This window comes from Andrographis paniculata, unplaced genomic scaffold, assembly GCF_009805555.1.
Source record: "Andrographis paniculata isolate CXL003 unplaced genomic scaffold, ASM980555v1 Contig58END, whole genome shotgun sequence".
Classification (NCBI taxonomy): Eukaryota; Viridiplantae; Streptophyta; class Magnoliopsida; order Lamiales; family Acanthaceae; genus Andrographis; species Andrographis paniculata.
Genome location: NW_026137593.1, coordinates 948,597 through 964,724, shown reverse-complemented (window position 1 = coordinate 964,724; position 16,128 = coordinate 948,597). Strand labels below are relative to the sequence as shown.

General features: G+C 35.8%; 1 protein-coding gene and 1 long non-coding RNA gene across 3 annotated transcripts; both read right to left on the bottom strand.

Annotated features, from left to right (window-relative positions):
• LOC127257684 (uncharacterized) lies at nt 1–4,238 on the bottom strand. Its single transcript, XM_051284149.1, has 4 exons — nt 1,518–4,238; nt 871–1,445; nt 666–791; nt 1–591 (listed from the first exon to the last, which is right to left on the bottom strand). The coding sequence occupies exons 1-4, from the start codon at nt 1,780–1,782 to the stop codon at nt 523–525; spliced, it is 1,035 nt and encodes a 344-aa protein (XP_051140106.1). The 5' UTR covers nt 1,783–4,238; the 3' UTR covers nt 1–522.
• A 2,808-nt stretch (nt 4,239–7,046) lies between these two features.
• On the bottom strand, nt 7,047–11,167 carry LOC127257752 (uncharacterized). Of its 2 annotated transcripts, none has more exons than XR_007840079.1 (2): nt 10,847–11,167; nt 7,047–10,769 (listed from the first exon to the last, which is right to left on the bottom strand). It is a non-coding gene; the product is annotated as an uncharacterized LOC127257752 (long non-coding RNA). The 2 variants fall into 2 exon arrangements; XR_007840080.1 differs by having other exon boundaries at nt 10,852–11,167.
• Between the last annotated feature and the right edge of the window lie 4,961 nt (nt 11,168–16,128).

Sequence of the window (16,128 nt, the reverse complement as noted above, 5' to 3'; positions counted from 1 at the left end):
CCATTTGTCCTCTGTCTTGGAAAGTCACCTGGTGTTAGCAGTTGACTGGTATTGCCTTATGAATTGAGATCAGGCATGCACCTTCAGTTCTTGGTCCAAGTCGGCTTCATTTTTCTTGTACTGATCAATCAGGCGCCACTCGTTGCTTATGTGGCCTTCCAGAACATATTTTTCTTGATGAAGTTTTCTCAATTCTGCCTCTTTCTGTTGAATTGATTCTTCTATCTGTGTTTTGGCGTTAGAGAGGCTTTTCAGTCTTCCAGTCGCTTGTTGAATTGATTCCTTGGGTTTAGTCAAGGAAGCCTCCAGACTTATTTGATCCAAGTCGGGTAAGGATGCTCTGACTGTCACGATTTGAGCAAATAAAATGTCATTTCGAAGTTCGGATAGTCACTCCATCAGACGGTGGAGAATGGGGGCGGCAGGCGATTCTGACGAAATTTGAAATAGAAGGCCACCAATGGCTTGAAGAAGACCTTCAAGAAAGTTTGATCCCAGGTCGGGGAAATGTCGATCAACAGCCTATGCAATTATAGTTCGGGCGTCCCTCGGAATTGGCACAGCCGACAAAGGGGCTAGATCAGGACATCCCTAGAAGAATGGATGTTTATTTCAGATTACATGAAGCACAAATATCGAGAAATAGTTGTGAAAGTTGTACTTACTTCTGGACGGATCGTGGTCGCAGAAGGTGCCAGGACTGTTATAGGTCTGGAAGGATGGGCGACTGGTATTTCAATGGCCGACTCATCGGCTGCTTCAAATGGACGCTGTGGTATGGATCTGGGTCCCTGAATGATGGAGATATAGTGTGTTAATATAATGTAAACACTATTTCATAATTTGGAAAAGGGAGTTTCAAGTGTCTACCAGGTTAACAGAGGTCTCTGAATCAGAGGAGGGGATTTCTTGTAACTCTTGTAAAAGACCACTCCGTTGGGCAACTGCGGGTTCTTCTTCCCGTCTGTCTGCTTCTGGAGGAGGGTCGGCTGCCCTCAGGTCGGCTGCTCTTTGGTCGGTTGCCCTCAAGTCGGCTGCTCTTTGGTCGGCTGCGTCTAGGGCGGCTGCAGCCGGTTCGTCGGGAGCGATACGGATGGCCGTATCAGAGACATCTCTGTCAATTGGGGGGACTGCCGCAAAAGAAACTGCAGCAGAGGCGACAACACCAGAGGCGACTGAGGCGGAGGCGGATGCAGGTGTGGCCATTGGCTCCATGTTAGGAAGAGAGGGGTCTGAAGCGACATAAGGCAACCTACCCATCTGTGAGGCAGTTGCCTCACTGTTGGATAAAGTCCCTGTTGTTGTCAGTTCGGCTGGTGAAGGCGTTTGCAGTGCGGCCCGTCGTTTGGTCGGGGGTTCAAGTTCGTGAAGCTGGTCGGTTGGTGACTCTGGTGATTTGTTTGGGTTTGAAGCAGCCTGGACGGTCGCTCTGGCCAGGGTCGGACCTAAACATAAGAATGATGACTAATGAAATGTTAAGGAAATAGTCAGATTAAATTAGGATTATGGGAGCATACCTGGTCGAGGTCGGGTCTTTACGGGTGACCGACCTGATGAACGGTCTCTCAAAGTCCGTTGATTTTCTTCAGGGAAGGGGATAGCTTGAGTCTGAGAAGCTCTTCTTTTCCTCGGTGGGGTGCATGATCCAGTGCCTGGGGTGACCACTTTTCCTCGGGTGTTGGTCAAATGGGCCGCCCCTAAAACCAAGGCAGGCTGTGGTAGGAGAATGCTCAGTAGGCGATCCTTGTCAAGAGCAATTAAGCCCAGGTGACCGACCACCATTCGCGGAAGGATTCAATTGAAGCTGGAGAAGATCGGAAAGGAATGTAGGAGTTGGAAGTTATGTAATCGGTAAGTTGGGATACATAAGGAGCGATTAATTCAGGGATGACTCCCGTCCAGACTTTGAATTATTAGATGTGGACAGGCGATGGGGCCAGGTAAGCCTTGTTGGCATCCGAATTGGCGTGCCAAAAACTGAGACTGATAGCTGAATGTATAAAACGCTTTGTGGCCTTTCTTATCAAATTTCTTACTGGCAAATAAAGACCTGGGTTTGAGAGAAGCATCCCAGGAGAAGGAATAAGTTGGATGAGGAAGTCGGTTTGGTTCGGACAAAGGTGAAGATATAGGGAATGGCCAGAAGAGGTCGGATGCATAACCGACATACCTTCTATGCATGTAAAATCGGGAGTTACTACGGTCATCAGCTAGAATGGCAGTTATGATAGGGTCGGATGCTTGGAGGTTGTTGCGACCTAAACAAAGTCGGTTAAGGGCTATTCCCAGAGATTTTTCAGGTGGGGGAGTGACAGGGGGTTGCCCGAGTTGGAACACTTCGGGGAAATAGAGACGGAACCACAATTCCAAGAACCAAAAAGGGCCCGACGCGGCGGTATCTAATTTTTTGCCATCTTTATCTATAAGACGGGTGCTAACCCTGGATAGCCCTTCAAAAAGATTGGCAAGGAAGAGAGTGCCCAAAGAAAAGAAACGACCTAAAGCTATATGTATAGCCAGGTCAAGATGAGAGGGAAGGACACATTTCGAAGGAGAAATTACGATATACATACAGAGCCAAAAAAACAGGAAAGCTGTATGCTCACGGTCGGTCACAGGGGTCCCGTTTGCTCCTTGTTGGTCGGTTAAAAATTTGGTCCAGCCCCATTCCTTTACGCCACTCAGAGACCAACCCAAATGGTCTGTGCTGGGCTCTTGTCCATCTAGGGCGCCCATTACAGGGTCTTCTCCCACAATTGGCAGATGTGCGATCATGGCCACATCCATGAGTGTGGGGCCGATAGGGGCTGTAGGAAGAAGGAAAACGCCCATCTCCGAGTGCTAGAACGCTGACATCGCTAAAAGAACTTTCTCATGTAAATGACATGGGAGAGTAGACAGAAGTATTGCCTGGTCGATTTGTTGGCGTTTCCATTGATCGTGAAAACGTTCTACTACCCTTTTGTACCAGGTGCAGTAGGGATCTTTGGGATCCGTTAGGTGCGTTTTGATATTGTCATAGAGACGGATAGCGTTGTAGTTGGGATTATTGACAACGAGTGGATTTCCTGCTTCCAAGACCTCTCTCATTCGGTTGGCGTCTTCAGGAGTGGTGCAGTATGGGCGAATAGTAGGAGTGAGCATTTTCGACGCAACAAAAGTTGTTTCCGGAACTGATCCGTCGAAGGGAAGTGCCGGTATGTATTGATTTGCCATGATTTGGAGTTGCAGAGATTGAGAGCAGCAAAAGCCAGTAGTGAAGATGGAGAGTTTTGTGGCACACAAGGTGTTGCAGTAAATGGTTGCAGTTGCAGAAGCGGTTCCACAGAAGGGGTGTTGTTCTATACAGATTGCGAACTTCCAAACGGCGATTGAGAAATGTCGTTTGAAAGTCCGATGGCGGCGGGCAAGTTGTTACGTATGAAATTTATAATTAGGTTAAAAAGCCCAAGTTAGATGAAGATGTGGGCCTACAATTGGGTCTGTTAGACTAATTAAGGGGTATTTCAAGATAATTGGGTAAATTGGATGTATTTCTAGGGAAGTAAGTCTGCGGGTCGGATGGTCCGCAGGTCGGATGGTCCATAGGGAAGTAAGTCTGCGGATCAGAAAGTCCGCAGGTCGGATGGTCTGCGAGTCGGACAGTCTACATGTCGGAAGGTCAGCAGGTCGGATAGTCTGCAAGTCGGAAAGTTTGCGGTCGGGCCAACAAGTCGGAAGGTCTGAGGTCGGGCCAATAAGTCGGAAGGTCTGCGGTCGGACCAACAAGTCGGATGGTCTGCAAGTCGGAAGGTTTGCGGTCGGACCAACAAGTCGGAAGGTCTGCGGTCGGACTAACAAGTCAGTTGGTATGTGGTCGGATAGGTAAGTCGGTTGGTTTGCAGTCGGATTGACAAGTCGGTTGGTTCGCGGTCGGACAAGCAAGTCTGTTGGTTTGCGGTCGGATAGAAAAGTTGGTTGATCAGCAGTTGGATGAGCGAAGTGTTGGTTGTTGTGGAGGTCGGATGCTGCGGAGAGCGAGTGAGAATAATAGCTTGCTCGGTTGAGAACACGTGTCAGCAAAAGAAGAGTTAGCAGACGGTTGAGAGGAGGCGTTGTAATCGTTCAGGTGACGGTTCCAAGTACTGTTTCTGAAGAATATTTAAGGATTGAGATCTGCAACTGACAAGACATCTTCAATCATCTTCAAACGACAGCAAAGTTAGTGATTCGGGATCATCTTTTAAATTTTTTCAGTCTTTTAATTTCTAGTTTATTTATGTATCGTACAATGTTTAGAGATTCATAGTCTCAGGCACTAAATATATCAAATTCGAAGATAATTTTCTATTTTCGGATTTTACTTTTTTATTGTTGAAAAAATACATCAACAAAAATAATATGAGTAAATAGTAAAAAAAAATATTTAAATGGTGCGTTTGGCAATTAGCTGATAACTTTTAGCTGTTAGCTGATTCAATTAGTTGTTAGTTGTTAGCTGATTTAATTAGTTGGTTTGACTAGCTGATTCAATTAGCGGTTTGTTATAAAGTGTTTGGTAAAACAACTGTTTGACATTAGTTGTTTATACATAAAATGACTATTAAGAACATTTATATGTTATTTTTTTAAATATTTAATTTTGTTCATTTTGATTTGAAATTTATGATAATTTTTTTTATTAATTATTGAAAATTATAAAAATATTATAAAATATTTATTTTTATTTTTATTATTTAAATTTGAGAAAATTTTTATTACTAAAAAATAATAATTTTTTATTGAAATTATGTAAAATATAAAATAATAAATCTTTCATATATATATTTTTATTATGCTAATTATTGTTTTAATATATATATATAAATTAATAACCTTAATTTTTTCTATTGATTTAGTTATAAAAATTTATATATTTTACAAATAAAATAACTTATATGTAATAATTAATTATATTAATTATTTTAAATTTATAAAAATAAAAATATAATTTAATAAATTAAATATATTAAAAATAATTAATAAATACTGCTATAAAAATATATTTATATGTATAAAATAAATAATTAAGTTTTAAAGGTAAATAAGGAATAACAAAAATTAAAATGAAAAAGCTCTTTCAAAACGCTGGGTAGACGAGCTTTTCAGAAATTAGCTTTTTGGGTCCAAAAAATTCTTTCAAAAAGCTAATTTACCAAACACCTAAATTAGCCTTTTGACCGGTCAAATAGCTAAAAGCTGTTCAATAAGCTAAAAGCTCTTCAAAAAGCTGTTTCCCAAACACCCTCGAAATGAAAAACAAGCACACCTTTAATTTTACCTTACTTCTTTATGTTTATTTTTATTTTTATCTTATTTTATCTCTCATCTTCACGTGAATCCAACCTCTACTACCAAAAAAAATATTGATTTGCAAGGAAAAAATTTCTTAGATATCAAATTATTTTCCTCGCAAAATGCATTAGCGAAAGAAGTTGCGAAGAAATAAACGTCATCATTATACATGTGCTCACTAATTTAGATATGAGGAAATATTCCTTCGCAAATATTTGCGATGAAATTTTATGAGGGAAGTATTCCTTCGAAAATATTTGCGAGGAAATTTGCGAGGAATATTACTTTGAAAAATTCGCCCTAAACATATTATTTCATTGCTTGCAAGAGAATTAAATTCCTCCTAAAATCCACTTTTGTGAAGAAATAAATTCTCTCGCAAACCCAATTATCAAATTTTCCTAATAATTTATTTCGAACTTCTACACTTTTTCCAAACAAATACAAACTAATAAAGATTCATTTCAAATTCGTACAATTGTTCCAAACAATTACAAACTAACAATATAAAAAATCATTATAACAACAATTCAACCAGTAAATATTGTGTAAAACAAAAATCAACTTCGTCTCCAATACTATACGATAATATAAAATAAACCAGCCATATCATTAATTCAGATAATGCCAAGAGCAAATGAAATATAAAACAATCATGCATCACACGATCGGAGGAGCACGATATCGCCATCCAGGTCATAACGGTCTAAGTAAGCCCAAATCTTCATCAGTTGTTTCATGATAGTCATATTTTGTTCCCTCGAAGTCCGTCGTTGCTCCATATTCATTACGTGTTCCTATTTGTAGGCTCAGTTGTAGGGGTGTGACCATTGCTACTGAACGACGATTATTCAGTAGGCATTGTCGATGCCAACGATTAGAGCTGTTAACGAGCCGAGCTGAGCCGAACCAAATTTGAAGTGTTCGTTAATGTTCGTGAACAAGGCTTGTGTTCGTTTGTTAAGTTTTCGAGCTCGTTCGTAGTGTTTGAGCTCAACTCGTTAAAAAATTTTGTTGTTTGAGCTCGTGTTCTTGTTCAGCTCGTTTAGGCTTGATTGAGCTCGTTCGAGCTCGTTGGTCTTATTTTTTACAATTTATATATAAATTAAAAAAGAAAATTTAAATTTTTTGATTTATATATTTTAAATTAATGTTTTATTTATTTATAAATTATAATTTTATATGTATATATTATTTAAACGAATGTTCGCAAACAAAGCTTGGGCTCGTTCGTTAACTAAACGAGCCTAATTATATTGTTCGACTCGGCTCGTTAACGTTCGTAAATGAGCTTTAACCGAGCCGAATCGAGTCGAACCGAGCCGAGTTCACGAACGGCTCGGTTCGTTTAACAGCTCTATCAACGACCCCAATCCGAATATACCATTTTTCTTCTCACAAGGGACTAAGCTCATAAACGCGTCATCCCTGCTATAGTCATTATCCCCGAGCTAAGAGATCCCCTCTTCTATATGCTTCATGCCAGCTTGAAAATACCAATATATTAATGAATGTTACATAATACTTTTGAGTTGTGCTTAAAAATATATGATTTTCATATCACTACTCGGGTAGTCTTCGTGTTGCACTATAATTTTTTTATCATGTTTTCTCATGTGAGCTCACTCGTATATCTCTCATTTCTCAAGAATTTGCATTGCATACTGAATATCAAATTGAAAGTTAGCTGCCCAAATACAAATTGAAGACACGTTTATCCTCAACTCACAACATAAGCCAACAAAAACAAAGACAAGAAGACTACATACCAAAAACAACGTTAAGACACAAATATAATGAAACAAAACACAACAAACAAATAATCACTCCATCCATATCCATCAATAATTAAGCAAGCATGCAACATAATTTAGTAGAATTCAAAATGCATATTTGTATGTATATGTACTATAAAACGAACCATATTAGAGTAGAATTTGAATTTGAACTCAAATTTATTCACCTGGATTGGGATTGATTGACCTTTCAAGTACAATTTCTTCGACATTATAATAATCCACAGTTGGGTATATAATAAACTGAAAGTAAAGTAAATCAAGTGCTAATGGAATCAAGTATTACATAGATAGATAAAATTATATCAAAGACAACAAATTAAATGAGAAGGAAAAGGGAGTGGATTTTCTTTAACTAAAGTGAAACATATATAGCAAGTAATGCACTCTTGCACACCCAAAGGCAAACTCAAAATAGTCAATGATACTTTGACACAACACTTTGGGAATGTTTTCACTTTATACAAGTTACTGTAATCCAAATAATGCATGAAAAGTGAGTAAATATTGCACAAGCATGAAAAATGTGCCATACCAAAGCACCACTAATATGCAAAAAGACAAAGCTAGAAGGATTTAGCAAGAAAGGCTCTTTATTGGAACCCATAACTAGAGACAAAAAGATTAGTTACTAAAGAGAGTTAAAATTGGGGAAGTGAATTGGGGGTGGGGGATAAGTCTATAAATAAAATAAAAAGAAATAATATCATACAGACAAAATAATACGTGAGCCCCTTTAACTTCCATATGTTGTATAAAATTCACTAAAAACACCTACAATGCAAGAATCCACCATAATTGATGCAACTTTGAATTAAATGATTCACATGGTCAACTATAAAAATTAGCTCAGCAAATCATTTAAACTAGCTTACTTGAGAAATAAAATACCAGATGAAATATTGTCACGCAATACAAAATTTCTTTATGATATGTTTACATTGGTCAATGAGATCATCTCAAAATAGTTTAGAGGATCATATTGAAAAAATATTTCAATTGTAAGATAAGTAACATTATATCATGATATATATCCTTCAAATATGATCACGAATTGAGATTGTTCATGTTTTCTCAAAAGGCCTTCATTTGATATATTAATTTTTTTAAACGTATTTTTTTGCACCATATTTTCTCTTGTCACATTTGAAAATAATAAGGTAATCTACAACTGATCAAACAAAACTAAAATAAAGTTATTATAAGAGCTTAATTCTATAGTGCCCAAAATGTTGCACCAGTCAATTAATTTCTGTCTAACATAAATATGTGCTAAAACACAATGAGGTGAATCCATGACTCTAGAGTCTGAAGTTGAAACTAACGAGAAAAAGTTAATGCAGGGTAAGTAAATTTAGGAAAAATGCATAAATTAAATGAAAAAAGAACACATTGTGTTCTCGTAGTTTGGGAATCATATTCTGAAATGGTTTGTAGCTTTGTATTATAAGAGACCTTGTATTTAAATAGCTTTACACATCAAGTAGTTTGGGCTATTGTAATTATTATGATTGGTTTCCTAAGAACCTACGGAAGCTAAACTTATCCCATTTATCTAAGCAGTTCGCTTCCTGTGAATTTTTTAGACAAAAAAAATAAAAATAAAAATACTATGCATGAATAGTTCTCAACTTGTCATTGTTAGAAAAACAGGGAAATCTTGCCCATATAACAAATAGCAGGAAGAGAAAGAACAAAATATAGAATGTCTGAGATTAAAATAGTGACAAGACAAATTCTTCCATTTTTTTTTCTTTAAATCTTGATGGTTTAAAAACATGAAGAACTACGTCACAAGCATTCCAGTGACAATTCATAATCTAGAGTTCCATCATGGTAGCAGGGCCGTACATATTTTAATAACCATGTTCCATTTGACGTTGAATATCAACAATAGAAATTAAAGATTTGTGTCTATCATAAACTTATTGTTTAGTTTGCTTGAATTACAAAGTTGCATAGGCTTTGAAGCCAATCAAACACATCAGTTTAAAGGCTTCATATTGGAAATGCTAGCGCTATGTGAGGATGAGCCGGAGGGGCATAACTTATGAATCCATATGAAATTGACAAGACTGAAATATTGAATTACAAAAAGTACATAATCAAACATAAACCAATCAGAACTATAAAGAAAAGAAGAAAAAGGCCAACAACCCCAACTTATGAACCTAAGCATAAAGAATAGTATCCCCTGACAAACTCACCATTAATGAATTACCTAATAATTTTCAACCAACATATAAAATTCATCCCCATCTAGAGTATAATTCCTACCTACCTCAAAACAAATAAAAAAATCAATATTTCACAGGTCTCCCTTCTATTCCAGACTATAAAACCTACTAGTAATGCACACCAAAGAAACAAAGGAATGACTTTCCATTTCATTAGGTTTTAAACACGTATTTGTAGAGGTTCTTTCCTCCATAAACCATTATGTGTGCTCTAGGTATGATGGTCATCATCGGACTTCAATCAATATGCAAAATGACAAAGTGGACTGAACACAAACCCAATCTCGACAAAGTAAAAAAATATTTACATGATCAAGAAGAAATGAAACTTGTAATTTAAAATCAAACTATAATTTTGCATTATTTATCTTACTTACAAGTGAGGACCTTTATATAACAAGAAACAAGTTACGATTCAAGAAAAATTTGGAACTTGCATAAATGAAAACATAATTTGATGCATTTCTTGCTAATTTCCACAACATATTATTAAGCAACAATTCATTACTACTTACAATGAATTATTTTCCCATAGAAGGAATTAAAACTCCATTCCATTAATAGAATTAATTTCAAAAAGGAATCTCCCGTTCATGCCGCACTTGGCACCATGAAATTATACGCACACACATAGGTGTATATATATTTATATATATAATTGTTCTATTAAATTAAAACAACGCACATATATATGCATTATTAAAAGAACTTGTAGCAGTAAATTATAAGAACAAGAGTAGACAGAGCCAAGGATGGGGAGTAAATGAGAATTTCAGACAACGATGAAATATAGAGGAAGAGGAAGAATCAACAGTCCTATGGAGCTACCAAGGGAAGGGAGGAGAGGACACAAGTTCCAGGAAAAGGGAGAGGAATTTCGACTTACTTGAACTTGAGTGAGACACCGGAAAAGATGACGGCAGTCGCAGCATGGTTAGTGGAAGATGACACCAATGAAAGTTAGAGACGACGCTGTTGGAGGAGGCGACAACGGCAGCTGAAACGATAGGTGAATGACAACAATGATGTGCAAGGACTCGATTATAGGTGAGAGCATATACAATAGCTTATTTGTAGAAGCCCTTTTCCTCATATTTTGATGGCTTTTCATTACCCATTCTAAAAATTGCATTTCTAGTGACTGTGTTTTAGATCCAATAATTTTGATTAACAATCAAGTGCCACTTCGTGCAGGCGAGGCACAATCGACTGCAACCTCTCTTCTCTCTCCTTTCTTCCCACTGGTTTTCTCTTATTCTCCCAACCCATTCCATCCTTGTAGATGAAAACTGCTCTCCTCCCTCTTCTTCTAATTTTACCAAGACGCCCCTCAAATTCTTGCAATTTCCAGTGACCGATTCCTCGAATGGCGATAGAGATGAAGGTATAATAACGGTTAGGGTCATCTTGTTCCTTGCAATTGCTAGAATTTCTTGTTTTTAGAGGTGTCCAAATAGAAGGAAAAAAAAAAGAGAAAGAGAGGCAAATCGACAATAATACCTTACCGGTGATTGATTGGAATTGGAGAAAGTTTCTCCGTCCCCCACTATGTCCCGATGCTGGCAGCCGCGATTTCAATGGAGATTTAGGGTTTATACGGGGAAGATTGGGTGAAAATTTGTGTGAAAAGGGCGAGAGAAAAACAATTGAATAGATGAAAAAGGTCACTATGGATACTTAATTTTCAAAATCGATTGGGTCAAAAATAACTTCGACACGTATGTGCTAGTTACGCAATGGAGGAATTTATGGTGACGAGCTGTTGTGTGTGCTCTCGTGAGGAATCAATATTGGACGAGTGAAGAGTTGTGAAATTGAATTTGGGATATTGTACTAAGGTTAAGATATATTTTAGTTTTGTGTAAAATAAAAAATAATGTCCTTTTGTGAGGAAATATAAATTCTTCACAAATTTCCTTTATATTTGTGAGGGATTATAAAATTCCTCACAAATTATACTTTTTAATTGAAAATGAAACAATTCTCTAACAAAATATCTTCTCTGCAACAGTATTTGTGAGAAATAAAATCCTCTCAATAATCCTTCGCTATTTGGTTCTTTTTTGTAGTACTCGATGGTATGATAATAATTTTGAACAAGTTTCCCTAAATTCAATATATATGTATGTTTACGTTTGGTGATTAAAGTTTATAGTATTAATTTTTCCATTATATCATACGTTTACTATGTATTACTATAATCCATAATAAAGTAAAGTTCTATGCTTTTGTTTATTAGTGCAATATCCCCTAAATTAAGAAAATTAGCTTAAATCACTTCATGGTTTAAAGAAATTGCACGCATCCCCACCATTGCTAAAAAAAAAATTCACTCGGACCGTTACGAGTGATAATATATCTAGAAAAATAAAATTTCATTCTTGTTGTACCTTTATGATCATCAATATCCTTGCCATGACTATTATCACTATACCCAAGTAGTCTTCCATCACCTCCCAAATGATAAACAAGTCCATAATTGATCGTCCCAACAATATACCTCATAATCTGTTTGAGCGCCTTAAAGTGACTTTCTTTTGGCGATTCCATGTACCTACTCACAACTCCAACTGAGTATCCGAGATCTGGTCTAGTATGAGTGAGATATCTAAGGCTCCCAATTAGACGGCGATATTCAGTTGTAGGTACACCTTCTTCATCCTTTGACAAACTTAATTTTGGTTCCATTGGATATTTTGAGAGATTACAACATTCCATTCCTGCTGTGTGCAGAATTTTCTTTTCATACCCTCACTACCAAAAAACTGGGCTTTCATTACGGAAGGAAGATTCGTAACAATATCGTCGTAATAAAAGGTGGTTTTTGTTATGAATTTTATCGTGACAAAAGGAATTTTTATTAGTCAACGTCTTTTTTTAGTTATTACTATAAATGTTTCGTAACAATTACAAATATGACAAAAAATATCGTAAATACAATAATTACGACTTTATTCTGTACAAATGGAAATGTATTTTTTATAATTTTTTAATAAAAAATAAAAAATTAAAAAAATAACCAAACTTCAAATATTGAAAATAATATTTAACAAATTGAATGTAAAATAAATATAAATAAAAATTTATTATTAATTAATTATATAAAAAAATTATTACAATATATAATAAATAAGTAAAAACATATTGCACTACCTACCAGCCGCCCTCCCCCTATTTTTAACAAATTGAATGTAAAATAAATATAAATAAAGATTTATTATTAATTAATTATATTTATAAAATTTACTAAGGGTGTGTTTGGTTGGAGGATTGCATTTTGGATTTGGATTTTGGAGAATTTTGAAGTATGGATTTTTAAGTTGTGTTTGTTTGAGAGTTTGTTCCGGAGCTGCCTAGAAGATAAAAGCCCTAGCAGCCTTGCTCTTCTTATCATCCACAGCCACTCCGGCCGGTGGTTCGATGAACTCTCAAATCCCTTGAGCATCCATGATGGCTTCCATCTTAATTTGCCAGGTAGTATAATTCGTCGAGGTTAACATAGGACATTGGAAAGGGAGAACGCTGCCTTCTTTACCTTGTTGTGACGCTATCGACATGTCTTTAAATTTGAGATATTTGGGCATCAACTTGGCTCTGATAGTGTTGCAACTAGAATTGACAAAATTCAGAAAAAAAAATTGGGGCATACGAAAAATTAAAAAAAAAGGAGAAGAAGAAAAATTTCTCTCTTGTCTTCTTGCTACACGATGAAAACTGCATAAATAACTTACATACTTCAAACAAGAAACTGATCCACTTAAAAACTTTTTTTTAAAAAAATGTGCAATACCTATTTTAATGTAAACTAAAATACTAGATATATATTCCAGCACATTAGAATTATTTCTAATACATTCGACTTCACAATAGCCCATGCCAAGGGTTCAAAGGTTTTGGAGCCATGATCAAGACGACTTTTTACAAAAAAATGCACCAACCAGATGTTTAGAAAAGCATCATGTTCCGTCTGGGTAGACTCTTGGGATAAGCAATACGTCTCCTTATATGTTCCCCAAAAGCGAGTGTTAGCCCAAACAAGTGACTCGAAAGTCCAGTAATGTCAGCCACATCTACAAGAGTGATACGTAGGATCCCCATAGGAAGATAAAACACATTTATTTGCAAGTTCCAAGAGAATAGGAATACGCAAAGATGACGAGGTTTGGTCTAAAAAAAATGGTGGGACAAAAATTCTAAATAAATAGACAAATAAATAAATAAATAATGAGAGATATGTGTTTACCATGAAAACTTGACATCCGGTCCTGTCGTAATGGCGATCAACTTTGATGGAAAGGATAACCGCGTATATTGCTGAGAGTGTAGGGGGATCGAATCAAGACGACCTCCTGATACGTCGGGGACACACTTCGCACCTTGAAAAGGGGAAAATATACGGTGAAAAGGACGTACCATGGGGGCATTAGTAGAAGGACGTGTTTTTAGAACCAAATCATCGTAAAAAAAAGAACCGTCAGAATTAGAATCAATGCCGTCATCACTAACAACGGTAGGGGAGCTCTTGGACTGTTGGTAGCTATGATCGATAGTAGACGGTTCAGTAGAAGGTCGCGCAGATGGACTACGGATGTCCGCCTGAGTTGCAGTCAGTTCAATCAAGGGTTGGTTAGATTTATCAGCCACCGTTTTGAGACAAGATGATTCAACGTCATCGCCATCTAAAGAAAATGGTGTGTGACGAAATCAAGATGAAGATATAGGTGTCATGGCCTGCTGAATCTTGATTTTAAATAAAATATTAGATTATATTTCCAATACCTGCTGAATCTTGATTTTAAATACAATATTAGATTATATTTCCATTATTGAAATCTAAAATATCTATTATTGATATTTTGAATTTTGCTAACAAAATATCAGAATTTGTTACCAAGATTTTCAAAGATTATTTACTTTGGGAAATATATTTTTAAGAAAATCTTAAATTTTGATATAGTTAAGAGAAGTAAAATAAAATTAAGTTTTTAGATTATTGATATGTCGAAGGATTGCGTCCGTTTATTCCATTAGTCGGTTAGAAATGATGCGTCGATTCTCGAACATCATTTAGATTTTATAAATAGAGTTAATGTATTTAGTATAAACTCATATTCCAACATTTCAATCAAAGTTATATTTCTTTTTATTCATGTAATTGTACTTAATTTTTCATATTCCCTTCTATTTCCTAATTTTTTAACTATCAAGCGCCTGACACTCTGCATTACCAAAAAAATGGCTACTTGTAGCGGCTAAAAAAAGGCTAAAATTGGACATTTTTCATTATAAAAGGCTATTTGTAACAAAATTGTACCGGATTTTGACTGGTGCATATACTCGAGCTACAAAAAGTCTTTGTACCGATATTTCCCGTAACAAAAAGTAGGCGGTCAACGCACGTGCAAAATTTTTTTGTAACGATATTCGTAACGGTACCAATATTTTATTTATTTATTTGTAACAAAATTTTCTCCTAATAAAAAAATCATTATAATAATTGTTCATGCATTTGTAAGGACTTTTATTACGGTCTTAAATTTGTTACAATACGTTGGATATCAGAAAAATATTTTGAACGACATTGATATTTCTTGTACCGATATTTGTACCAGCAACAATTTGCCAAAAAAAGGGTATCCATATTTTTTCATTAATAACAAAAAAATTAATACCGAAATCAGAAAACCTGTACGATGCGAGAAAATAGTATGAAATGACATTATAAAATATAAAAATATTACAATAAATTTGCATCCCCATCGGTTGCACAACTAAACACTGTTTGAAAACATACCTATTTTCCAAAATCTGTCAAACACATACAATTAAAAAATAAAGCATAGAATAAACATAAAAAATTCCAGTAAATATGCAATGAGATGAACTAATGGAAAGGACTCTCTCATTATCAATCCACAAAATAAGTCAGTCATCATACAATTACGTGCAATGTTGCATCGTCTCATGCAGCATCAAAGTGAACATGTACGCTTAGTTATCATTTGAATAGAAATTTTCAACATATGGTAACAAATAATAATAATAATAATAAATATAAATACACTAAGGGTGTATTTGATTGTGAGATTTTATTCCCCATTTTATTATTTATTGTTTTTTTTTCAAAAATATCAAGTATTATGTATCATTATACTAAAATACAAAACGTTATTATGCAACTTACCTATAACATTCATAGTACCTATTCATTTTGTATTTTTTAAAACATAATTTTTTATAAATATTTTTAACAAATACAATATATATGTATATTAACATAATATATAATATGTTGCTTCTGTTACGGTGCTGATGCTTAAATCAGCAGCACCGTGCTCATTAAATATACACTATTAGATCTATTTAATTTAATATTTAATGGTTAAAAACAAATAGGGTTAATTTAGTAATTTTACCATATAATTTTAAGGGTGTTTTATATTAAAATATTTTAGGGTTTTGTTGGGCCTATAGATGGGTTCTCACATTTGGGCCCGCGGATAAACCCAAAAAGAAAGTGGGTTTTCAAACACCCATTGAGGGAAGCTGTCAGCCAGTCAGTAGCTCACCTGGTCGGATGGCCAATCGATAACCTGGTCAATCAGTAGCCCGTATGGTAGGCTAGTTTGTCTGCAGCCTGTCTGGTCGGCTGGACAATCAGTAGCCTGTCTGGTCGGCTAGTTTGTCCGCAGTTTGTCTGGTCGGCTGGATAATCAGTAGCCTGTCTGGTCGGCTGGTCTATCCACAGTCTGTCTGGTCGGCTGGTCGGTTGGTAGCATTGA